Source organism: Fukomys damarensis, unplaced genomic scaffold, assembly GCF_012274545.1.
Source record: "Fukomys damarensis isolate Sample0158 unplaced genomic scaffold, DMR_v1.0_HiC HiC_scaffold_36, whole genome shotgun sequence".
NCBI classification, from domain to species: Eukaryota; Metazoa; Chordata; class Mammalia; order Rodentia; family Bathyergidae; genus Fukomys; species Fukomys damarensis.
Genome location: NW_022900948.1, coordinates 29,824,893 through 29,849,372, shown reverse-complemented (window position 1 = coordinate 29,849,372; position 24,480 = coordinate 29,824,893). Strand labels below are relative to the sequence as shown.

Genomic DNA, 24,480 nt, shown 5'->3' with positions numbered 1-24,480 from the left:
CACACAAACCTCCACACAACTGTTTAAACTCCTTCCATATGGAATGGCCCCAAACTGGAAACAACCAAGACATACCTCAACAGGGGACTGTTAGATCTCCCTCGCCTTAGGATGGTGCCCACAGGTGATGACGCAAGCCCGTCCTAGTGATGTCACAACTCCCCCAATCCCCAGCCGCTCCATCACCCAATCCCACCCTGGCCCCTACGAGCCCCACCCCACTCCTATCAGAAGCGCTCCCTGTGTCAGCCATGCTGCTCTCTCCTTTGTTCAGAGAAAGCCCGGCAGACCCTCCCCATAACAAAGGCTTGTCATGATCCTGCTCTGGTCCTGGTTTTTGGCTCTTTTTACCTAACAGGGTCTAGTTAAGCAAACGGGTCCATCCATACCATGAAACACTACTCAGCAATAAAAAGGAACTAACTATTGATACACAGCAGCTTGGATGCCTCTCAAAGACCTTATGCTGAATAAAGAAAGACAATCTCCAAGGGGCACTTGCTGCATGAGTCCATTTATGTGACATTCTTGAAATGACAAAATTATATAGGTAGAGTACAAATTAGTGCCTGCCGGAGTCAGAGACGGTAGTGGGGGATGGGTGTGGCTATAAAAAGGATATTGAGGGAGAGCTTTGTGGGCGATGGAATCATTGTGGTAGTGGTTTTACGAACTTGCACATGTAATCAAATGACATCCAACTACACACATCGTACCAAAGGCAGTTTCCAGCTTTTCTATTGTACTGTAATTATAAAAGAAGTACTCATTGAGGGGCACTGGGTGAAGGGTACATGGGACTCTGTACTATCTTGGTCGTTTCCTGTGAATATATAATTATTTCAAATTTAAACCATTTTCATTGCAATGAGACCTTTCCCAGGAAGATGCTAATCCTTGTGCTGGGGAAAGGGTCTCACATAATGGATCTGAGCCCAGCCCTCAGGGAAAGGCCAAGTCCACCCATCTCCACCTGTGCCAGCTGTCTCCAGCTGATGAGTGGAAGTGACTACTGTTCTAAACCAGTGCCTGGCAAATATTAAACACTCATTGTCATCAGTACTGTCACTGCGAACTAAGGGTTTGGGCAGGAGCAGGCCAGACAGTGGGAGCTGTATGTGCAAAGGCCCTGAGTGGGGTGTGGAGGGCAGGACCGGAAATGTGGACCAGAAAACAGACAGACCAAAAGCCCAATGGCTGCTTCCATGTTACCACAACCACTGTGTTAGCTAAGAGCTCTTACGGCCCCTGGTTATAAATGAGGAGACAGGGGCTCCGAGAGGTAAAGAAGCAGTAAAGAAGCATTGAGCCTTCACTCTGGCATTGACTTGAGGTGTCAACCCCAGGTCTGGAAGCCCCCAAAGCCTATGCTCTTAATCACTGCTTTCCAAGTCCCACTGTAAAATCACTTCAGAGGGAGAAGCAAACATCTCTGGAGGTGTCAGTCAGTTGGTTCTAGGAAGGCACCCAATTTTCAGAAGGGGAAAGCGAGGAAAAGGACTTGCCACAAATCAGCAGCAGAACCAGACTGAAGGCTCTTGCCCTTGCTCACCTGCTTCATCTTGTTACAGCTTCCCCTGGAGGCTGCAAAGGGAGCTGCCTGCCCCAGAGGGGCGCTCTGCCCTGAGCTTTGGGTGTGCCTGTGTGAGGTCTGAGCGAGACGGAGTATGGACTTTGCCGCAAGAGCAGAAGCTTGTAAATAACCAGCAAACAGAGGCTCCAGCCTGGCAGAGGGCAGAAGGCCAGTGTCCCAAGTGGCACGCCACACACACCCCAAGCCCGGGGCAAGTGTAAACAGACTGCTCCATCCTTTCACACCCCTCAGTCGTCCAGAGAAGGGGCCACACCATCCTCACACCCTGTATATGGAGCCACACCTAGACCTCAGCCCTTCATGCTCCACAGGTGCTACCCGCCCCTAGGAAGGTCCTCAGACAGGAGGCAAAGCTTGATTCCCCTTGTTTTCCAGGAGGTACCAAGGACCAGAGTGGTGAGTGGCCTCCTCGAAGGTCCAAGGTCACACAGAGGGTTTGGGACAGATGTGAAGGCAGAGCCTAGAACTCTTGGCTCCCAGGCCAGCTCCCTGATGGCACAGGTAGATCTCTGATGAGCCCAAGTAGAACCTCTGGGGCCTGGCTGGGGTGTACCCTCCCTTCCTGGTGGCTTATTCGCAACCACAGGCTCCTCCCCAGCCACAGGCTCCTCCCCCTGCCCCCCACCCATTCGTCATCTCCGTGTGTCCAAAGGGCCAGTGAGGTGGGACTGTTGTTCGCACTTTGTAGCCCACTAGGAACTGAAATTGAACTTGGGACAAGGCTTTCTGCACTTACAGCCCCCCGCCCAGGTTTCTGGGCTGCCTTACCCTCAGGCTGGGGAAGCCTGCATGAGTCGGGCGCCACTCAGGTGCAGCTCAGCCCCTGGGAATCTCTGATGGCTGGAATGATGGCTACCTAAGGCTGCCCGGAAATTGGGAGTGTTGGTTCTGATGCCTACTCAGCCAGCCAAGCTTGTCCACTGTCTCTGAGCCTTAATTTTTCTCTTTTGCAGAATGAACGTAACTTTCCAATCTTCCTCCAGGGGATGCTGTGAGGACTAGCAGAGATCAGGCATGGGACATGCGTGTTGTGTGCCTTGTATGGGTGCAGCTGTTTTCTTGTACCTATTCTCTGGCCCTCCCTCTGCTGTCCCTGGCCCATCTGTATGGAGAGGATCCCATCAACCTCACAGCTGTTCCTCAGTCCCCCACTGCCTCCTCCCACCCAAAGACAGGACATCAGTGGCAGGGGGCCAGGGTACTGGGGGGTCTGGGTGTTCTGTCTCTCCTGCCAGACCCAGCCAGGAAGAGGACCCAGATGTTCCACAGATGTTGCCATTGTAAGCAAAACAGCTGCATACAGCGGCTTCTCTGAGCCCCACCCATGATTGGAGGGCCTGAAAGCTCTTCTGGAGAGGTAGAGAAGGGACAAGGCAGGGTCTTTATGATCTGAGGTTTGTCTGGGTGGAGAGGTGGCTCAGAGAGGCTGTCTGGGAAGATGTCAAATGAAGGATCCAGAGAAGGATAGCAGGCAAAGTGACCAGAGGGTGCAAAGGTGGGGAGGTTAGATGGGAGCTCAGAGGGTTTGGTTATAGTGAATGAAGCAGGTAGGAAGGAGGCCAGAGAAATCGGTCAGTCTATGGCGGTGGTCAGGGAAGGACATCTATAGGGGCTATCACTAACCTGCCCCAGGACCCAACTTGAGATGGAGGGAACTTCGGACACTCCAAGGGACACCTAGGCCCTCTGAGCTTCCTGGGAGATAATGAGCTCCCTGGGAGATAATGAGCTCCCTGTCATAGAAGGATGCAAGGAAGGGACTGGACCAGAATGTCTGCCATGCTAGCGTCCTGGAGGCCATGGCTGCCTCCCGCCAGGCTAGGAGAACACGGTGCTCCCACAGCCTTGGCTCTCTCGTAAGGAGTCTGGCTGCAGCTGAGTCCCCTCCCACTGCCATCCTACTGAGTGACACTGTTGTGCCCTCTTGCCTCTCCACCCTCCCAGCTGACCCCAGCTGCTCCCAGCAGGGCCAAGACTGGGCAGCAGAGTAAGGACGTGCTGTTTTTTACTTTCTTCCTGGAACGGTCTGGCTTTGCCCTCCAGCAAAACTGTCCCTGGAAGCATAAGATCTGTGATCTAAGACTGCAGGCTCCAATCCAGTTGGGCTGGGTTAGAACCCAGGTGTGGGAAGCATAAGAAGAGCTTTGCCACTCGCTGGTGACCCCAAATAATGCTGTCGCTAAGAGCTGCTCACGTTTAAGGAGGACTTGCCCCATGCCAGGCACTGAACTAAACTTGCCACACGCTTGACCTTGGCTCAGCCACGGCTACTCAGGCCTGGGTGCCAGTACACACAACGTAGAGATGAGAAAACAGGCAAAGAGAGGCCATGTGGTCTGTGCGAATGTTCCCAGCTAGTAGTAAGCAGCTGAGCCAGGAACTGAACCCAAGCACCTGACTGACCAAGGCCCAGCCTTCCAACCCCTCACTGAGCTGCTTCCCCTCCCTCCACCTTAAGCTTCTCACCTGTGCAAAGGGGTTGGGGCTTGCATATGAGGACCTCAGGGCACCTGGGATGCCACCCAGAGAAAGGAGCCTGTAAAAGAAAAGTGGGGACCAGCCCAAAAAAACACTGTACAAATGAGAGGCCTGGGGGCCTAATGGAGCAAGGGAAGTACCCACGTCCCCCAGGCAGCCCAGGTTGGGCCAGCAGGGAGGCCCCAGGCACCTTTCCGGTCTGGTCTCCAGCTGCACAGCACAAGCTGGAGCAGCTCTGAGACCAAGGGAATCAGGGTGTGGTGTCTTCCAAACTGGGAATTCCACCTGCCAGACTTTGTTCTCCTGGACTTTGGTCACTGTGGCAACTCGGGAATGAGACGGTGGAGCACCTACCCCAAAGCTGGATCCCTGGGACCCAAAGAAAGGGGAGAGGGACTCTTTGTGGACTCAGTGGCTCCTCCAAGCAAAAGATGCTACCAATAGGCCGGGTCAGACCAGAGCGCAGGAGTCCTGGGCTCTGACGCAGCTCTGCCCAAAGCATTGGAGGAAGATAGAGAGCGGCATGACAGTCTTCCCTAGGCCTCAGCTGTCAGTCCCCAAACTCCAGCCTGGGAGAGGCCTGCTCCGAGTTAGGGAGCAGCTAGGGTCCAGTTCTACTCCTTGCACTGCCAGCCACCAGGTGGCCTGTTTGCAGAGCCAAATGGGGCTTGCTGGCTAGGTCCAATGTGAGGCCTGGGGCTTGGAGGAAAACAGCCAGTCCTTTCCTTAAGGGGCAAGAAAAGTTTTCATGTGTGGAGTCCCTACTGCATACCACGCCCCCAGTTATGACTAGAACATTGGATCTTCATCCCAGCACTAAGTCATTACTGTCTTCTCTATTTTGCAGATTCAGGGGACACAGTGACTCACTGAGGGGACAGAGCAAGCGAGTGGCAGCGGCAGGACTCAAACCCAGGAATGCCTCATTCTGAAGCCTGAGCAGCCTTTGGAGACACAGAAGCCATGCCTGACCACGGCTGCTTGCCAGGGCTGACCAAAGAACGTGCATGGTGCTGGGAGCACAGCGCAGGGGCAGTCTCCTGTCCTGCCCACGACTGGCACACCGGAAGTCCTTCCAAAATGGGATTTGGGGTACGCCATTTGCAGAGGGGCAGAAGTCAGGTGCAGTCATAGGGTAGTCAGCTCGCCTTTAACTCCCGAGTAAAGCCCCAGGATCTGCAGAAGGAACAAGACCAAAGATCTTCTCAGCACCCAGGTCCCTGCAGCCCCGGAGAGGGCTCAGCTTCCAGAGATCACTAATTCTGACCCTCTCTGGCAAAGGGAGGCAAGGAGGACAATACAGTCGCACGTCTTCTGTACGTCCCTGGTGAGCTGACCTGGGCCCAAGACCCCAGGCAGAGAACAATGTTCAAGGGGAGGAGGGCGCAGCCCCTCCTGCAGCTTTTCCATCCAGTCTAATCAGCATAGTGGAGCCAGTCCCCACCCTAGGCCACACCCTTGCCACGCCCTCGTCCCGGGAGGTTGCCTGTGTGGGCCCCAGGCACCAGCTTTGGCACTAGCAGGGCCTGGGGCCTGGGCCTTCCTCAGCCCCCATAATAAGCAAGTGGTCAAGGTCTTGGCCTGGAGTATAGCTTTGGATCAGGCCTTTCTTCAACTTGCATCTCCTTCTGAGGGTGCAAAGATACAGAGGGGAGAGCCTGGCCTCAGGCTGCAGAGGGACACTATCTCCTGTTCCCTTCTCAGCTTTTCCTTCTGTCCAGAGGCCTCTGAGAGCCTTACCTGAGATTCTGGCCCCATCTGCCTCTACCAACCATCCCTGAACTCCTGAAAGCTCCGCCAGAACATCAGGGTGTGGCCAGGCAGAGAAGCCTTACTTGCTGAAGGTCACATAGCCACTTTATGATCAAGCTAGGACTCCGTCTTGTGGCCAGTAGAGCACAGCCATCCAGAGCAGAGGCTTTGCAGCCTGTTTGGCTTAGGCTGAATCCGGCCTCTGCCCCCTGCTGCACACATGACCTGGGATAAGTCACCCATGCCTCAAACTCTTCAACTGTAAAATGGAAGTGAGGCCATGGAGAGGAGAGGTGATGAACAACTGAAGGGATGTGGCTGTCTCCGGCCACAGGGGCAGTTTAAGAGCAGCGATCCCCGGTGCCCCAGTGGCTCAGAGTGGGGTGCAGGTAATGGCAAGAGAGAAACTTCTGGGTCCACAGCCAGACAACCAGCGGCCCCAGCCACCTGTGAAGGCTCGAGAGCAGGAACACAGAAAACGCCAAGAACAAGAAATAACACAGGCCTTTTATTTGCTCCTGCACTGGGCTACTGTGTGGTCTGAGGGTGCCATGCTTTCCTGGAGGTCCCGAGGGACGCCCACCCAGGGGGTGCTGGATTTCTGTGGAGGTCAGACTGCAGAGCCCCTCCAGGCCTCAAGAGTCCAGATGGTCCAGATGCCTGCTACTGGTGCCTGGGTCCAGGAAATGCCCTGACACTGGAAGATGGTGACCACCTTCTCTGAGGGTGGCTTTTCACAAGGCATTGGTTAAGATATTGCACTTGTAAATTAGGAAAACTGATGAGGCAAGGGTTTCCTATTATAGGACGATGTGCCAAGCATCCAACTACTGTTTAAATAAATAAGTCTCAAGGTGAGGGTGTGAGCTGCAAGCCCCAGCAGCCCCCAGGAGGACCCCAGTGCCCAGGCCTGGGCCTCCTGCCCCATCAGCCAGTTCTTTTAGGAACTTGGTCAACACAAAATCTCCAAATCTCCAAAGCAGGGAGCGGTAGCTCCAGATCTGGCTCAGCCAGGGCCCCTGACCTGCCGGGGCCCCGGTCCCCCTCGTACCAGGGCAGTGGGGACCCAATGGGGCCAGTCCTTCTACTCCTCCAGTAGCCTAGACCTCTTGGTCCAGGCCTTGAATCCAAATATCCAACTGTCTGTCCGGAGACGCAGCCTCTGGGGGCTTGCTTGTCCCCTCCGTCGCAGGGGGGAGGGGAGGCAGGTGGGCAGGGGCCCAGCCCGCTTGGTGTGAATGCTGAGCTCTACTCTGGTGGTCCCTAGAGTGGGGGACTCATCTTCTTCTGGTTAATTAGGTCCAGGTAGAGGTCAGAGCGGAGAAAGCGAGGGTACGAGTCCTTTTCCATGAGTCCAAAGATGCGCTTCTGTGCCAGGTCAAAGCAGCCCCGTGTGACGCTTTGCAGGTTGTCTCTGGTGTGCTCCCGTGTGTACGAGTCCAGGTTTACCTGTGGGGTCACAGAGGATGTGGTCAAGGTTGCCCATGAGGGACCGAGCCTGGAGGCCAGGTGCTGCAAAGTCAGGAGCCACTCCAGCTTCCCCTCCAATACCACCTCCTTCTCTATACCACATCACAAGGATCCCCTGGATCCCCAAGGATCCCCCTTGGGCCAGAAGACCCAAGTCCTGGTGCAGTAGTCACTTCTGCGGTGGCAGAGTTTATAGGGCCTGAAAACACAGCCCTAAGGTCATGTTTGCTAGGTTCAAATCCCGGCAGTGTCACACCTAGATGGCCTTCTGTAACTCACCAACTGCAAAGCCTCAGTTTCCCATCCATGGGCTAGGAATGTTAGTGCATTCCTCAAAGACTTGTGAGAATGAAGTGAGGGCACCCACATAAAGCCTTGTGCGCATGGTACTTGGTGTACAGTACGCTCTCAACAGATGTTCGTGACTATGATTGGGCTCTCTCTACGACCCTCTCCCCATTTTTAAAATAAAGATAATATTCAAAGCTATTGCACGGGTTGCTGTAAGGAATAAACATGACAGCATGTACATAAAGGGCTCAGCATGTGCCTGGATGGGATAGCAGTGCCTAGATGGGATTATTTTTGTCATGAGTCAGGTTCCTCCTCTTCCCTGGCCCCATCTCCCTTGAGAATCCGTATGGCCTCTCCCTTTCCTGAGCTGTTGGCTACCCTCTTACACCTGAAGGGCCACTGGGCCACGAAAGCCCAGCCAAAGGCCTACCTCTTTGCAAGACTGGATTGCAATGAATTCAGCAAAGATCTTCTTGGCCTTGGCTGCCATCTTGGACTGTGACTTGACCTTCTTGAAGTCCTCACATGCCAGCCAGAACTCCAGGTTCTCTTCACTGAACTCCGTGCGAAGGAAAGCCTGGAATACTGCTAATCCATCTGTGAGGAGAACCCCAGAGCCCAGGTAAGAAGAGTGGCTGGTTGGAACCCACAGCTTACCCTCCTGGGGCCTTGAGGGTAGATGTGCTAAAAGTTCAGTAAGAAGTCTCAGGAGCCCCGGGACACGGTCTTAGCCCTGGCCCTGCCCCATTATGGACCTTGGCCATGTCTCTCCTCATCTGTGCCTCAGCATTCGCATTGGTAAGATAGTGACCATCAGGGCCGTCTCCCAGAGCCCTGTGGGGATCAGCTGGGATTTGCCCATGAGACATGGGTACATTTGGCCCAGTATGAGTGAGCCCTCAGTACATGGAAATGTTTATTTGTTTATTCTGGGAACATGGATCTGAACACACAGGTCCCCACGGCTTCCAGCAGGCAGGGCCAACTCCCACAGGCAAGGAGGGGCTGGCGGGAGTCCACTCCAAGGTCAAACCCGGGGCCTCACTAGAGCCCAGCCTTTCCTTACAACAGGGACACCTGAGGGGGCCCAGGAGAGGCTTCTCTTTGCCTCCCCAGGACTCCCTGCCCCGGATAAGGGGAAAGGAGAGAGGCAGAAAGCAGGAGGGGAAACAGAGCGGCTGGGCCCACTCACATTTATGAAGCAGCAGCTTCTCCAAGGACTCGCTCCACTTGAGAGCTTCCTCTGAGGTAGGCCTGAGGGGCAAGGAAGGAACACGGGAGGGCTGTGAGGCTGGGGGCGGGGGTGTGTGTGTGGAGAAGGCAGGGACTGGGCTTTGTCAGCTAACCTGGGCCTGGCCCAGCTCCCACCTCACCCCTGCCTGGCCTTCCTCCCCGCCCCCGGCCAGCTGTTCCCTGTGAGGACTGCTGCCTGCTGGGTACCAGCTCCCACCACAAGACCCTCCATCACCCCAGAGCAGACAAAACCCCTTCCCTGAAAGCCCACTCAGCCCTGTTCCCCAGGAGCCAGGGAATGAGTGTCTGCAGGATCCCAAGGGTGCCGGTGCCGGCAGGACCTACTTGAAAGACTTTATCATCTTGTCTGTTTTGCCCGCTGGCGGGGCTCCCGGCGATTCATTCCGTCTCCTAAAGATGGCCAGCTTGTTCTTCACATCCTTGGCTCTGGGGGCAGAAGCAGAGAGTGTTGATCGCCCTGCCACACCTGACCCGTGCTAACTCAGGGTACCAGAGTGGGCAGGGGCACCTACTCTTTCATCGTGTGCCGCCTCTGAAGGTTCCCGTTGCGAGTGAGGTACATGCCCCGGAGCATCTCTACAGGGCCCCCCACTTTGAGGCCCCAGGACAGTCTGCAGGGAGCACCCCTTGGGCTCCTGCCCCCTAGCCTGTATCCCACGCTGGCGGCGTGTAGCAGTAGTAGCAATGGTGCAGGCTGCAGCTAGCGAGCGCTGAGCAGGCACACGCTGGAATCCCGGCTGGAGACTGGACTCCAGAGCACAAGCCCGGGCTGGGACTCAGACAGGAGGAGCCAGGAAATGGGAGGGACCATGACGGGGCGTGGGGGGGGAATCCCTGCTGGCCAACCCTGAGAGGGAGCCCGTGAAAGGGGCATGTGTCTGCAAGGGGCCAGCCTCTGGGTCCGCCCCTGGCAGGGAGCCAGACCCAGTTATTTGTACCGGGCCTTCCCCGTTGCCATGGCACTGGGGAGACAGTGGGGGTGGGGACAAGTCAGCAAATTGCTGGGAGGGAAGGAAGAGGGAAGGCGGGAGGGAGAGGAGGCTCTGCCCACCAGGGTGGCAGGGCTGGCTATTTTTAGCCAACCACCATTTTTAGCCAGGCCACTCCTCCAGAAGGCCCCAGATTAACACAATGGGTGAAGCCATTAGCAAGAAAAGAGTTAAATGCTTCCTGCTCTAGTTTTGTCCCTAGTCCCCAGCGCTGGGCACTTCCTGTCATTGGCGTTGGATCCACGCATCCATAAATATGCTGGAGATCCAAAAAGTCTTGGCAGTTTCCAGCTTGAATAACTTCAGATGTATAAATCCTATAAACTTGCCAAAACATTATTTGAAAAATTAATTATTTAATTTTTATGCATTTTTAGCCTCGTGGTTTTTGAATAATCAGTTTTTTCATTTTTGGTTTCCATCCTTCCAAAGACATAAAATGCTGACTGAAACCAAAAATGAAAATCTTATTATCAAAGTCACAGAGCTAAGTAAGTGTAAAATAAATTTAAATAAACTTTCAAGTGAGTTGTAGCATTTACACTTCTGAAGTTATTTAAGCTTAAAATGGCACCAGGACCCGTGGGACACCCTGTGTAATTAGAAGAAAAGATACGGAAATCGGGAAGGTTGAGAGGCCAGGTTCTGAAGCCCAGCAGCCTTGAGTTCTGATCCACCAGCCCCAGCAGTCAGCAATCATGTCTTTTCTCCAGTGCCTGATTCCCACTGAATGCCAGTCAAGTTCTAGTCTATCCAACAGGGATGAAAAGAGTACCTATCACCTATGGGGCTGTTGCAGGACTTACGAGAAAAGGCATATAAAGAAGCCTTAACATAGCACTTGGTGTAGAAGTGCTCTGGCATAGGACACTGAGGGCCACACCTGTCCTGGGTGGCTGAGGCAGCTGTCCAGAGCCAGGAACCCTGGTCTAGCAGATTCCAAGCCAAGGAACCAAAGCTGAGGAGTCTAGGGATCAGCAGGGAGCCTGTAGAGAGCCCTGGGGAACAGGGAACAAGGGTACACTGCTTCCTGGGCATAATGCCCTGCTTGAGAGCCCCTTGTTCAGCCCACACATGGCCAGGTGAGACACAGAAGCCCAGAGAAGGCCTTGCCTGAACTCCAGCCTACAGGCTACCTCAAAGCCCCTGGGCTTCCTGCCTGCTCAGAACCCCCTGTATGTCTCTGTGACTGGAGGGAGCCATGGCTTTCCTCCCAGATGCACAGGTATGTAGGTATATCTGAGGCATCAGAGCCAGCAAGCCCACCACTTTACTTGCAATGAACAAGGAACTAACCTCTTTGTGGGTCCATTTACTTGTTCATAAAATAAAGACATGATAAGTTTAAAAGGAAATGGAAGAAAAAATACGAGAAAATGAAAAAGTGGAAATAAAGTGTTTGTAAATGCGGAGGTTAGGAGGGGGTGAAGGGAGGGCAGGGACAAGGGGAAAAATGAGAACCAAGACCTGTCATGTAAAGGTACAAGATCCCAGTAATGAATGTAACTGCACTGTCTACCTAGAATGTACCAATAAACTCAATAAAAAGAAAAAAAAAAGATCCTAAATTTTAAAAAAAGGAAATACAAATAGCAGTGACAATTAAATTGGATCGTACATGTAAGACACATGGAGCAGAGCCTGGCACAGTGTTGGCTGTTATTTTCATGGTTACCTCAGATGTTAACAGTTAAGAGTATTAGCTTCAAACACTCAACAGGTGGCAGCCATTCTGAAAGGGGGCTACAGTGACAGGGTGGGCCTGGGCAGCTCCAGCACCCTTGTGCCACCCGCCACTGCTACACACTACCCCCAGCAGGAGCACCATCCACAACAACTCTGACACTGAATGGACTACCACCTCCCCATCCAAACCAGCGACTGAGGGCAGATGGTCAGTGCAAGGCATTTGGCTTGTATACTTCACCTTCTCTAGAAAGTGCAACTACTTCTGGCTGAGGAGTGAAGGCAGGGGAGCCTTGGGTGGGATGGAGGTTATAGGGTAGTAGTCCCCAGCCAAGGTCAACGCTAAAGATGAAGGTTACAGGACATATCTAGGAGACACTTGCCTTCTTCCCTAGCCCCATTTGTGCACAATAGTGAGAGCTGCTGAGCTTGGAGGGGAAGTGGCGGGGGGGGGTCCCTCTGGGAAGTCTGTCCACAGCCTCCTTCCCGGTGCCTCCCGCAGTCTCCAGGACCTCAGGCCTGGGCATATAAAGAGACCTAAGAAATCTCCCATACCCTGCTGCAAGGATACACACGCACACACACTCTCTCTCTCTCTCTTAATTGGCACTGCTGGAAAGGCTTGTGGAGCATGGGATACAGTACAGTAGATGGGCCAGCAGCGCCCCCTCCTGGTAATGCCTAAGACAGCATTCAAGAACCCCGGAGGAGAAAACAAAAAACAGGAAGTCCATGAACCGTGGGCAGTTCAGTGCTTTCTCCAGGCACTCAAGAGCCCAGAGACAGCAAAGAACTTGTCACCGTTTGGCTCAGAGGCTGGAAAGGGCCAGGGCAATGGAGCTGGCTGCCTCTTGTTCACTGCAGCTTCTGGGTACTGAACCAACAACTTGCGTGGCATTGAGAGTGTTCAAGGCCACTGCAGAGTCCCAAGCTCCTTGGTGTCCATCTAAGCTGAGAGTGGAGTGGGGTGCAGCTTTATCCCCCTCAAGAATGAGGCAAGCCTTTGGGCAGGACAGGAAGAGTTGTACAGGGAGCCTCCCCAACCACAAGAATGAGGACCATGGATCTTCCCAACATACATGTTTTTGGTCTTTCGCTTCTGGGAGGCTTCATCATCGTCCCCAAGCACCTCAGTTCCACTCATCTGCAGAGAAAAAACAGACACAATGCAGACTGGGTGTCCAGGGCTGCTGCCTGACCCAGAGGCTCCAGGATCCAGCAACTCCTTGCAACCAGATGGCCCCAGCCCTCAGTGATCCCACCCCAAGCAGAACAGGTTGAGGGAGGAGACCCCCACAACTAGGAACAGCCCATCTGTCCATGTGGTGTGATTGGCCTGGCACAGCCCCCAGCTAAAGGAATCTCCCCCTGTGCATGAAGGAAATCAGGCTTGCCTGGGAGAAGACAGAGAGACCATACTCCTGAAAGGCAAGAGAACAGGGCTCCAGCCAGGCTTCTGCTCTGTGATTTGGTTCAAAGGAGACCTGGGATTGGTGAGCAGTGTGCAAAGTGAATCATTACGCAGGCCTGACAGCACCTCTCTTGCCTTAAAACTTCTCAAGGCTCCCTGGTACCCGCAGGATAACATCCAAACGCCATAATATGACAGGGCCTTCCAACGTGGGAGCTGGGAGAAAGCTCTAGCCCAGAGGAGGTACAGCTCCTTTGGTTGTTCTCCAGCATGGTCCCTGCTCCAGCAACACCATTGATCAGTCTCCAACAAGTGTCTCCACCTACCCTTTTGTGATTCTCCTGCCTCCCTTTCCTCCTAAGATCCAGCTTCAGGAAAATTTAGAACTAGACTTCATCCAAGCCGCTCAAATACCTCCTCCCCTTGGAAGCCCTCAATGACCTGTAGAACAATTCTGGGCCTCCTTCACCTCCTGCAAGATCCCCTCACACCTGAGATGGCTTGTTCCAAATGTGCCTTTTCTGTTTGACTATGAGTTTCAGAAGACAGTCTTGGTCTTGCTCAGTAAGTCAATTTGTCAAGTGCATGGAGGAATCAGAGAGAGGTAAGGGGACTAGGAATGAAGAAACCTCTCTGCTTGATCCAGAGCCTTCAACTTTATCCCAGGGTTTTCTGTTCAGCCCTCAGACTACGCCCCTCTTTGCACCAGGCCTGTAGAGACACTGCAGGCTCAGGTCCTCTAGACTAGGCTGTCCACTGGGTCCCTTTCCCTGCCTGTGCTTGCACATCCTCCTCCACAGAGGACCCAATGACAGAGCCCAGGCTGTGTCCTGAGACAGCAGAACACCTAGAGTCAGAGTAGGTCGGGCATGAACCTCCTTCCCAAGACAGGGCAGAGGGCTGCCAGGTATGAATCTCAGCCGGATTTCTCATGAGACCCAACATGGACTTCAGTTGCCTCATACTGATGGGCTAAGCCTAAAAATGCTGTCTGTGTTCTTTATACTTGGAGTTAGTTCTTATAGTTTAGATGCAAAATGTCCTCCAAAGCCTCATGTGCTCTGGGAGCAGGGGGCCCTTGAAAGGCGACTGGATTATGAAGGCAGGGTCTGGTAGGACGAGGTGGGTCACCGGCAAACCTGACCTGGAAGGACCTATCGGCTCCCTGGCTTCTCCCTGACTCTCTGCTTCCTGTCCACCATGCTGTGAGCAGCTCTCCTCTGCCACGCCCTTGTGCCATGCTCTCCTGCCTTGAAGCCAGCCAACTATGTACTGCAATCTCTGCAGACTGTGAGCCCAAGTAGACCTCTCCTCCTTTAAGTAGCGGGTATCATGTGTTGTATCACAGCGATGAGGAAAGTGACTAAAACAGTAGCCCTCTCGGCCTCTATGCAGCAGCCACTGGACAATGGATGGATAGGTGGGTGGAGAGATGGATGAATTATACTTTCATTTATGGAACTAGCACTGGAGGCCAAACCTTAGAATGGGCGTAAGTTACGTACTATCCCATTCATCTCCACAGTGAATTCAAAAAGTTAAACAGAGGCTCCGAGTCACTTGCCCAAGAAAACCCAGCATTTCAGTGACAGAGCTGGAAACAAAGTCCATCTGAATTTGAGGCTGTGTTTCTCCACCAGAGGATGCTGCTACTCCCATGCTAGGACAGGGCACAATTCTAATGATTCTAGTGAAAGACCCAGGGGAAACTGTCTCCTTCCTGCAACTGCCTCTCTACTAACCACAAACACGTGTGTGTACGTGCTCACAGCAGCCCACGCCCATACGGTGTGTAATCCCAGAGCTGGGCATAAGTCCTGCTTCCCAGACTCTCAGCTTCAGTTTTTTAGTGATAGCGGAGGCCTGGTGACAACCACCCCATGTAGCAGGTGAACGATTCACCAGGTGGAGTCTGGGTCTCCTCGTGATCCAGTCCCAGGACAAGCTGTATTATCAGTAGCCCAATGGCCCATTGAATGTCACCACTGTCTCCCCAGAAATACACACACAGGCTACAATCACACTGGCCTGGCTCAGCAGAAGCCCCCACCCGTGGGAAAGGGCCTACAGCACTGGGCTTCCTCCCGTTCTAACCTGGCTTCCGCACTTTATCAGCCCCACACAATGGGCCTGGGGACCACTCCTACCCCAGCCGCCACCCCAGCCTCTGCACTGCTGGGAAATGGGCTCTTCCTTCCACCACTGGGAGGGGATCGATCATCTTCAGCACGGACAGGCCCAAGTGAAGCAGCCTGATAGAGGGCTGAGCTGTTCTGGCCTTGGGAGCCACCCCCACCCCCAGGCAGCCAGAGAATCCACGCACCGAGTAGGGCCTACAGGCCAGGAAGAGCAGACACTAAGACAGGAAGATAGAGTTCTGAGTCCCCCTCTAGAGATTCTCCAAATCCACAGGGAAGCTGCGTCCTTAGGCCTTGGAAGGGACCCAAGGGGCCCCTCAAATCCTCTGGCTGCAGTGGGGCCCACTTCCCCACTATCCCCTGCTGCCCTACTGAAAGGCAAATGGATAGAAGCCCAGAACCACCCAGCAGCCCTTTGTGTACTCAGGCAGGAATCCCTGGGGCCTGCCCCGCCTCACCCAGCCACCCCCGGGGCCTGGCAGCTCACAGCCTCTTGGAATAATAATTATAATTCGTCCCATCATTAGAACTATAATTATAGTAGTGATTAAGAGTGTAGATTCAAAATTGCCCAGATCTGAATCATAGCTCAATCACATATTAACGACTTGACCTTAGTTAGGTTCTACCCCTCTCAGTGCCTCCGTTTCTTTATTGGTCAACGAGGGTGACAACAGAACTCACCTCAGAGGGCTACTGTGAGGGTTCTAATAGTGAGCGTGTGGGAAGTGCTCTGTAACTATTAGCTGGGGAAGGTTTTAGTATTTATTAGGCATTCGCTATGTGCCAGGTACAGTGCTCCCAATGCCTTCTAATTTAGTTCTTGCACCAATTCTTAGAGGCATTTGCTGTTATTTCCCCCAGGTTACAGCTGCGTAAACTGAGGCCCGGAATGATTTGCTAACTTGTCTGGGCTCCCTGAGTTGACAAGCAGCAGAGAATTTGGGGTCTGGCTCCAGAGCCAAGTGCTGACTGAGGGCTCCTCTGTGAGCAGGACCTCTGTTAGTTTTCTTCTTGGTCCTGGTCTGAGTTCTAGGGCTCCCTGACTGGGCCCCATGTGACCATGTGAAGACAGTGGATCTAAACTATATTTATTTGTTCAGACATGGGAAATAACTCTTCTTTGGGCCATTTGAAAGTGTTCTCATATCCTGGGGCTGAAAGGCGCTTTTGGGGTCTTCTTGTCTGACATCCGGCCTAGGTGGGAAGCTTGGTACTGTGGGCTGGCATCCGCCCCTTGACAGTCTCTGCCGGAGCCAGTCCCTTGCTGGGTGGGAGGAAGGAAGCCAGGGTAGGGCCAACGCCTGCGGTCTCTTCACTGGCAAAGAATGGCTTGTGACCCAAGGCTGAACCAGGCCAGGCTGGGGTTGTGCTTTAATGACAGCATCTTGGGCCCAGACCCGAATTTATGCTGTGGAGCTCCTCCTTTGGCTCACCAGGAAAATGGCAGGTACAGGCCTCTGGATCCGCTCTGCTGGGCACCTGGGGGTCCAGCAGCAGGGGGCGCCATGAGCCAACTAACCACACAGGGAACAATGACCCACTGGATTACCTTGAGGTCTTTCTCTCTGGACTTCAGTGGGACAGCTGTGGCCACACAGACCATCCCTAAGACCCGTCTGATTCCAACACTCCTGCTTACAGTGGAGATCACTCGGGATATACAAGGGCAGGGTGACAGCAATGGGGAAAGAAGGGACAGCAGGGACTGACAGTCCCCCTGTGGCAGGCAGCACGCATTCCCTGCAGTGGCAGCTCATTCACACAGCAGCACAAATTCGCATCCCAGCTTATGACCAAATCACTGCCCTGTGCACAGAGCCTGCAATGCCCCCAGCACAGAGATTTACAGCCTACCACCTGAATCCCTAGAAAAAACCCAAGAAGACCTAGCATTCTCGTATTTTATAAGAGAAAACAAGCTCAGAGAAAGAAGCTACTTGGCCAAGGTCTCAAAGTCAGGAAGGAGGAGGCAGAGCTGAGATTTGAACCTGGGCCTACCTGGATCCACAAGCTGAAGACTACCTCTTCTTCACACTGCCTGGGAATAGTGGCCCATCACTGACCTTCCAGGACAGGCAGGCCCGAGCCAAGAACATGGAAGTGTGGGGGAATACGCCCCACCTCCGCCCAAACTGGCCCAGTCAGCCCCTCATCAGCATGAGATGCATGGGTCTGGGGCAGAGTCACAGAGGACTGGACAGGGTGAGGTCACTGGCTGCAACCTGGCTGGCTGTGCAGCCTGGGACAAAACAGCCTCAGCCCCACCCCGAGAGAGGAGCGCTAGACCCACCACACAGCCCTGCTGTGAAGGTCAGAGAGGGATGGCTGTTACTTTGTGAGGGGGACACAGGTGTCACCACTCTTGTTCCTGCTGACCTCCGCTTCCTCTCTGCCTCTTCCACAGCAACGTGAAGGCCATTTATGAAACAGCCCCTCAGTGCCAAGTACAGGCACTGCCCTAAATTTCTGGATCAAGATATTTAATCTTGCCATCAACCCTATGCAGAAGGCATTGCTACCCTACCTACTTCTTTGGTGAGGAAACTGAGGCTCGGAGGGGGCAGGGATTAGCCCAAGGCCTTCTGCAAAGGGGACATGGTGCTAGGCCAGGTGCTCATCCGGTCCAGGTTTCATGGCCTCTCACCCAGGATGGGTTCAATCCTGAAGCTGGTGGGCTGCAGAGACCAGGATGAGGATGATGAAGGACGCAAGCCCCGGTAAACGGAAGTCACCTGGGAGGGTGGCCAACACAGGGCTGGGGACACTCTCTGAGGCCCCTACCAACGCAGTCACTCAAGCCCAAGAAAGGAGGTGATGGGCCAAAAACTGGGAAAGAAGATGCCAGTGGGAACCTGGGCACCCAAAGAAGAAGCTGAGGCAGGAAAGAGCTGACCCAAACCGGCTGAACTCCCAGCCAGAAATGTGTGTGCTAAAATAGGAGCTGGGTCGAGAGAGCTGGGGAACTAGATAGAAGTGTATGCACGAATGTGCACAGATTTGTCAGAATATAAATATTTGTGTCAGAGCAAGGGTGACAGAGGAATAGAATGGGAAGGGAAGGATCTGGCAAGAGTATCAGGATCGGAAGGGCCAAAGCAGGTTAGTGGGTCCTTGATTCTCAGACGCTCCCTAGAGAGGGACAGCCAGACCAGACTCAGGTCAGCCTGAGGCCTTGCCTCTCCTGTAGCAGCTGCCTCAAGAAGCAGCCTATGACGGTGACACTCAAGCTCAGGAGGGCATCACAGTCCCTGGAGGGCCTGTGTAAAATGCAGGGTGTGTGCACAATCCTGGAAATTCTGATTCCAGATCCTGTGGCTGGGGACTAGAAATCACATATGAATAACTTCCTCCAGGTGATTTTGGAGCATACCAAGTTTTAAGAACGACACATGCTTACAGATGAGGAAACTTAAGAGCCAGTCCCAATTCCTCAGGGATTGTGTTCCATTTCAATGTCCTTTCTGGAGGGCCCCAGCCTGCCCCTCCAGACTGACCACCTTGCAGCAGAAGATATCCTCACAAATGCCAAGTCTGCCTTATGGCCAGGGCTTCAGAGCTCCTGTTCAAACTCAGTGTAGAAGTGTACTGAAATCCATTAGTGATGTCTGCCATGGGTTTGGAGAGAAGAGTGGCAGCATGCACACCACACGTTGCCCTTTAGGAATCTCCTGCTCTAGCCAAAGAATGCCTGCCCCTTCCTCTGAATATTCTAAACCTGTTTGACCTTTCAGGCCAGGCTGGAGCATCTTTTTTCAAATGCTTTCCCTGTGGGGCCCAGGTTCCAGGGTCTCTTCTGAATTTCCAGATCTCTGAGGGTCACCTTTGCTTCCTGGTCCCTGATTACCCCTCCCATTGAACCACACTCACTTGTCATAATAACACCTCACCCTGTTCTTGTACTTCAAGAGCAGGAAAGGCACCAGCGCTCCGTAAGGCCTACACCAATGTTGTTCATGTTTTGGGGCCCTAGTCTCTTCTGGTTCATTCTTCCCACCTCTGGACTCAAGTGCTACTGGCCTCTAATTTCCAGGGAAAGAAAGTGAGGCTCAGAGGAGCCAGAAAACTTGCTAAAACCCATGCAGGAAGTAAGGGACAGATCCCAGGGTCAAACTGGTTGGTGGGCTTCAAGGCCATGGCACAATCTCTATTCCCTGTGAGGCTGTGCTCCCAGCCCCCACAGAAAACAGATTTCTCACATCTCTGTGGCCCTTGCTGTGACACTGAGCAGAGGACCTGGCACACACAGGAAATCCATTAAATCCTTACGTACCTATGTATAAGTATTTGCACAGACAGCATAGTACTTATGAGCTCTAGTCCTGGAACCAGAATCTAATTCTGGTTTAGATACTGGTAAACTGTGTATCTGGAAAAGCTAGATTACATCTCTGTGCCTCAGTTTCTGCATCTGTAAAATGGGCACAAAATGCCATCTACTCCATAGAGTTGTTTTAAGAATTACTGGGTTAGTGCAAACTGCTTAGAATAATGCCAGCAAAGGATAAATATGTGCTCTTTGTTGCTATTGGCTGACAGATTTCTAGTTCAGCTAGGCCTGCAGCAGATCTCAATTGTAACTCTTTATTTCTTCAGCTATTATCTCAGATATTTTACACCCAAATACTCAGTGTCCTAGGCTAGGTCAACCCTTCTCTGCCTTCTCTGAGGACAATGAAACTGTGGGATTACAGCGTCTGGGGCCTTAAAGACACGGTTGGTTTCAGGCTAGCCTCTGACTTCTTGGTCCCTCCGGCCTTGGCTTTGTCTTCCGTCACGTGGACAGGAGGTTCACTGGGAGGCATACAGAAGGGCAGAGGTGGGTGGGCGCTGATGCCCACTCCCCCGCTTCCCACAAGCCCGCCCTCCTCCGCCTTTACCCTCTTACCTTTCTGTGTCCTGTGAAGAAGAGGGAAAGGTGGTGCATGGAGCCACCGTTGCGGCCCAGCTCTTTCTTGAGGGTTCGGGGTGAAGGTATGGCCCAGCTGGGCGAGGGACTCTCGCCATCAGAGCAGTGCAGGGTGGTGTCGGAGGAGAAGCAGGAGCCCCGGGCCTCCTGTAGCAGGCTGCCCTCACTGTGTGTCCGGCGCCGCAGCGAGTTCTGTACCCGCAGCGAGAGGCTACCCTCACCCGCCAGGCCCGTCTCAATCATGCTGCTGCGCTTGGCCTCGCTGCGCTCGCCACAGTTGTCATCGCTTGTGTCCTCATCCTCGTCTTCCTCTTCCTCCTCTACCTCCTCTGCCCCCTCTGCCTCCTCTTCATCTCCTGAGCTGCCCCCCTCAGCCCCGGCCTGCTGGCTGTAGGTGCTGTCCAGCCGGACCTCGGGGATCACAAAGGTGGGTCTGGAGGTGGCAGGCAGGCCCTCAGTAGCTGCCGATGGGTCCCCAGAGCTCGAGGTCTCCTCAGCAAGGGCCTCAGCTGGCAGGGAGACCAGGCCGGGAGACGGGTCTTGGCAGGGTGGAGAGGTCTGGGCAAGGGGCTCTGGGACCACAGGGAGGTCTTGGCCAAGTGCAGGGTCCCGGCAAGGAGCAGGTTCTTGGCCAGCAGCGAGGTTCTGGCAGGGTGGTAGGTCTGAGGCTGGAGGGGACCCCTGGCCTGATGGGGAGTCCTCACTTGGTGGGGCTTCTGAGCCCAGAGGGGGTTCTTGGCCAGAAGGTGAGTCATTGTTTGCTGGAGATTCTTGGCCAGAAGCAGGTTCCTGCCCTGAAGAGGAATCCTGGATGGGTGGAAGGTCTTGTCCTGGAGGCAGCTCCTGCCCAGGAGAGGGGTCCTTGCTGGGTGGGGAGTCCTCAGCACCTGGTCCCTTCCCTTCCTCCAAGGGCATCTCTTTCTTCTCATCTGTCTCTGTCTCAAACATCTAGAAACAGAAAAATTACAAGGAAGGTTCAAAAGAGAAGGCTTCAAGAGGCCAGACACGGTGTATGAACCCAGGTCATGGAGGCTGGCACCAAATGAGGGAGTAGCCTGAACCCTGCAACCCACCACCAAAAAGTCCAAGTGCCACCGGGCATGGTGGCGCATGCCTGTAATCCCAGTACTCAAGAGGCTGAGGCAGGAGGATCGCTGTGAGTTCGAGACCAGCCTGGGCTACATAGTGAGTTCCAGGTCAGTCTCAACTACATAGTGAGACCCTGTCTCCAAAACAAACAAACAAACAAAAAACAAAAAAGTACAAATGCCAATAGAAACCTGAAAGCCCTCTTGGCTCAGCTCATTAAGCCCCCACTATCTCCTTGCTTGGGACTTCTGCTCCACCCAAAGCATGGCTGTTTACTTGCAGGAGAAGAGGGAGAGGTAACCACCACATGTATGGCTCCCATGGTGTGGTAGGCACCATGCCAGCTTCACTCTCCTCTCTTGCACGGTCTACCCCACTGCACCATTATCCTCGTTTTATGAAAAAAGAAAATAGGAGTGACATTGCACTGTGAGTAAAGGAAAAACTAGACAGTCTCTGTCTTTATGGACCAGAAGCAAAACAAGCCCCCACACCAGAGCAGTCACCAAGTGGCAGAATCTTCAACACAGCCAAAGAAACTCTACCAGAACCAAAGTTTAAAAAAGTCTGAGTGAGTCATTCAAACAAGAATTCACTCTAAATGTTAAGTACCTTTTGAAATCAGTAAACTGGAATAAAACCAGAACTGTAAAATCTTGCCCACACCTGGGCTAACTGGATATCAGACACAGATCATCTCCAAGGCACGAAGGGATCACCCACCCAGTGATTTTTAAACACACAATCCAAGGGACCCTTCAGGCTTTGCTGGGAAGATTCCATTTGCAAAGGGAAAAGCAGTTCCCTTGACGAGCGTCTGAAAAAGATCTGTCTCACAAGGAGTTTGCACCCCTGACAATGTCAGGGTCCAGGGGGCCACAGCCACATGGGAAAGCAGGTCTCAGCCCTGCCTAGCACCTCACCACACTCAAGGATCTGGAATGCTAGTGCTAGAACTAATTAGAGCCCAGATGAACCACGGCCACTTTAAACAAACGAAAGAAGACCCAACACCTACTCTGGAAACATACAGAGGCCCAAGAACATGTGCATAACTATGCACTAGCACAGAATTCTGTGGTAGGTGCCCCCAGAACTTGGTTACAAGCTCTGGTTAGGAGACCACGAATGACCATTTGATGTTATGATGAAAACTGAACCCCAAGTGCAAAGACTTATCCACTACTGCACAGATGCCCTGAGACCCAAAGGCCATGTGCCCTGCACTGAGAAGTCTTGGAAGGAATATGTGAACCCCCAGGCAGGCCCTCTCAGCTATGAGCAAATGACCCAGGCACACATGGCTCAGGGAAGCTGCACACACAGGTCAAGGGTCACGCTCTGGGAGCACCAGAGCAGATGTGAAAGCACAGCATGGGGAAGAGCCACCGCCTGGGAACATGAAAACAAAAGGGGTCCCGTCCGGTGGAGAGGAAGGGGAAGTCTCGGAGGATTCTAGGATGACCTGGCTGGGTCAGAGAGCACACACCTTAGTCTCTGGTTCCTGGGCCAAAGACAGGTGCCAAAGATGGACTCCACAGCATTCTTGCCCATGGGATACTCCCGGCAGGTGGGAGGTGACCTCACAGCCTTAGACCATGAAACACCTGCGATTGCAAATCCCCACTGCATAGAAAGGGAGACTGAGGGCCAGAAAGGGGCAGGGGCTGACCTAGAATCACACAGCAGGATCAGAGAGAGCCAATCACCAACGTGCCCAAGTGACAAACCAGGACAATATACTATAAAAGTATAAAGTTCTTAATGGAGATGATGATGGAGACAGTAGCTGTGCTGATTTATAAAAACGGATCTAGGGCGGGGGGATTTGGCTCAGTGGTTCTGCCACCTGCCTCACAAGCGCAAGGTCCCAAGTTCGATCTCTGGTACCAAAAAACAAAAACCGAAAAAAAAAACAAACTGATCTAGAGGGAAATTCTGAGCTCAAGGATCGCACACAAAGATTCATCTTTCCCAGGAACTCCTGAAAGTAAACCTTGCCAAATGCCCAGAATCAGTGCTGGCCACTGTGATAGCAGAGCCCTTAATCCAGAACTGCTGTAAACTAAGGGCTGTGCTTAGCACCTCAGGCTGTTCCCAGGTGAACAGGACCCTCCACTGGACAGGCAGGAAGACTAAAGGTCCAGCCTGGCTGAACAGGGACTTGGTGATTTGCCCAAAGCTAATCTGCAAAACTGGAGGCTGGAAGAGGCTTAGAGCCCAGGCCTCTGGCTCTGTTCCTCCAGAGCTGATTTCCGATTTAAGTCCCAGCCCCCAGCCCATCACCCACCCACCAGGGAGGATCTCCATTTGGACAAATAAACAGTCCCCAGTCAGCTCCCCTGAACCCCACACCTAACTCCACACACACCTGCCTCTCTAGTCCTAGGAGAAAGATGGAAGTAGTAGCAACCCCAGGTGCCCTTGCAGCCTGATGCAGACCTCAAGGCCTGTAAGGAGCAGGCTGATGTCCCCTTCCCTGAGGGGAGAGGACGGGCGGGGCCAGGCCTGTCCCAGGGGTGCCTGCTGGCAGAGCCTGCCAGGGGAAAGTACAGCGACAAGCCCTAAACCAGAAGTGCAAGTCAGCCTGCCTCTCAGAACCTGCCTTACACTGGGCCAAACCAAACAAAGCCAAGTGGGGAAGTGCCACTGGGCAGAGGTGCCTGTCCCCAGAGGACCCTCCCAAGGGACCGGGCCTGCCAAGAAACCACCCAGAATGCCCAGCCGTTACATGCTTGGAGGCCCCGGTCAGATTTGCATCCTCATAGGGCCACTTTCCCTCTTTACAACTCTGGTCAAGCCTCTGACTCTCATTGGGAACAGAGCCCAGGGACATCACGTGGCCTCACAGGCTAAGGGTGGCCTCCCATAGCGCCTGGCCCAGACAGAGCATTGGATATGAGGGTAGTTGCTAGATACTAGCCTTATTTTATCTTAGAGATGGGGAAACTGAGGGCCTAGAGGGTAAGGGAATTACCTAAGAAGTCAAAGTTTCATGTGCAGGATTAAGACTGGTCCCCTGTCCAAGCCCTCTTACATACAAGGATTTACAGCCTTGTGATCCAGAGGGAGGGGAAAGAGCCAGCAGCAAATTAGAAGTAGAGCGGATGCTTTTCAGACAAAACCCAAGGCTCACTGTCCCTTGCTATGTTCCCAGGCAGGGCCTGTGTGAGCCACAGCCATGGTAGGCAGGTTTGGTCAGGCCAGTGTTCCTGGGAGAACTGGGGTAGGAGTGACTTGAGGGATGCTCTGGGACAGCTAGGTGATCGGTGGCAAGCACAGGAGAGAATTAAGGCAAGAGAGGAGATAAAGATGAGGGCAAGATTGCAGAATGAATGACAGGTGTGGCTCGTCCTGTCACCAGCAAATGACAGCAACAGAGCTGTCTGCATCAAACCTGCTCTGGGCAGGGCCAG

At 53.4% G+C, this 24,480-nt stretch overlaps 1 protein-coding gene across 6 annotated transcripts in view; it reads right to left on the bottom strand.

Moving 5' to 3' along the window:
• Positions 1-2,233: 2,233 nt before the first annotated feature.
• The window catches only part of LOC104872979 (regulator of G-protein signaling 3-like), a 36,866-nt gene continuing 14,619 nt past the window's right edge, over positions 2,234-24,480 (bottom strand). For 5 of the 6 annotated variants that reach the window (XM_010639417.3, XM_019209816.2, XM_010639416.3 and 2 more), the window contains exons 2-7: positions 19,955-20,923; positions 12,597-12,661; positions 9,167-9,268; positions 8,781-8,842; positions 8,019-8,185; positions 2,235-7,273 (exon numbers count right to left, since the gene is read on the bottom strand). In XM_010639417.3, the coding sequence (XP_010637719.1) occupies positions 7,088-7,273; positions 8,019-8,185; positions 8,781-8,842; positions 9,167-9,268; positions 12,597-12,661; positions 19,955-20,923 (1,551 nt within the window). In that variant the 3' untranslated portion in view covers positions 2,235-7,087. Of the gene's footprint in view, positions 7,274-8,018; positions 8,186-8,780; positions 8,843-9,166; positions 9,269-9,354; positions 9,645-12,596; positions 12,662-19,954; positions 20,924-24,480 lie in introns of those variants that run through there. The other variant, XM_019209817.2, reaches the window with a different exon arrangement.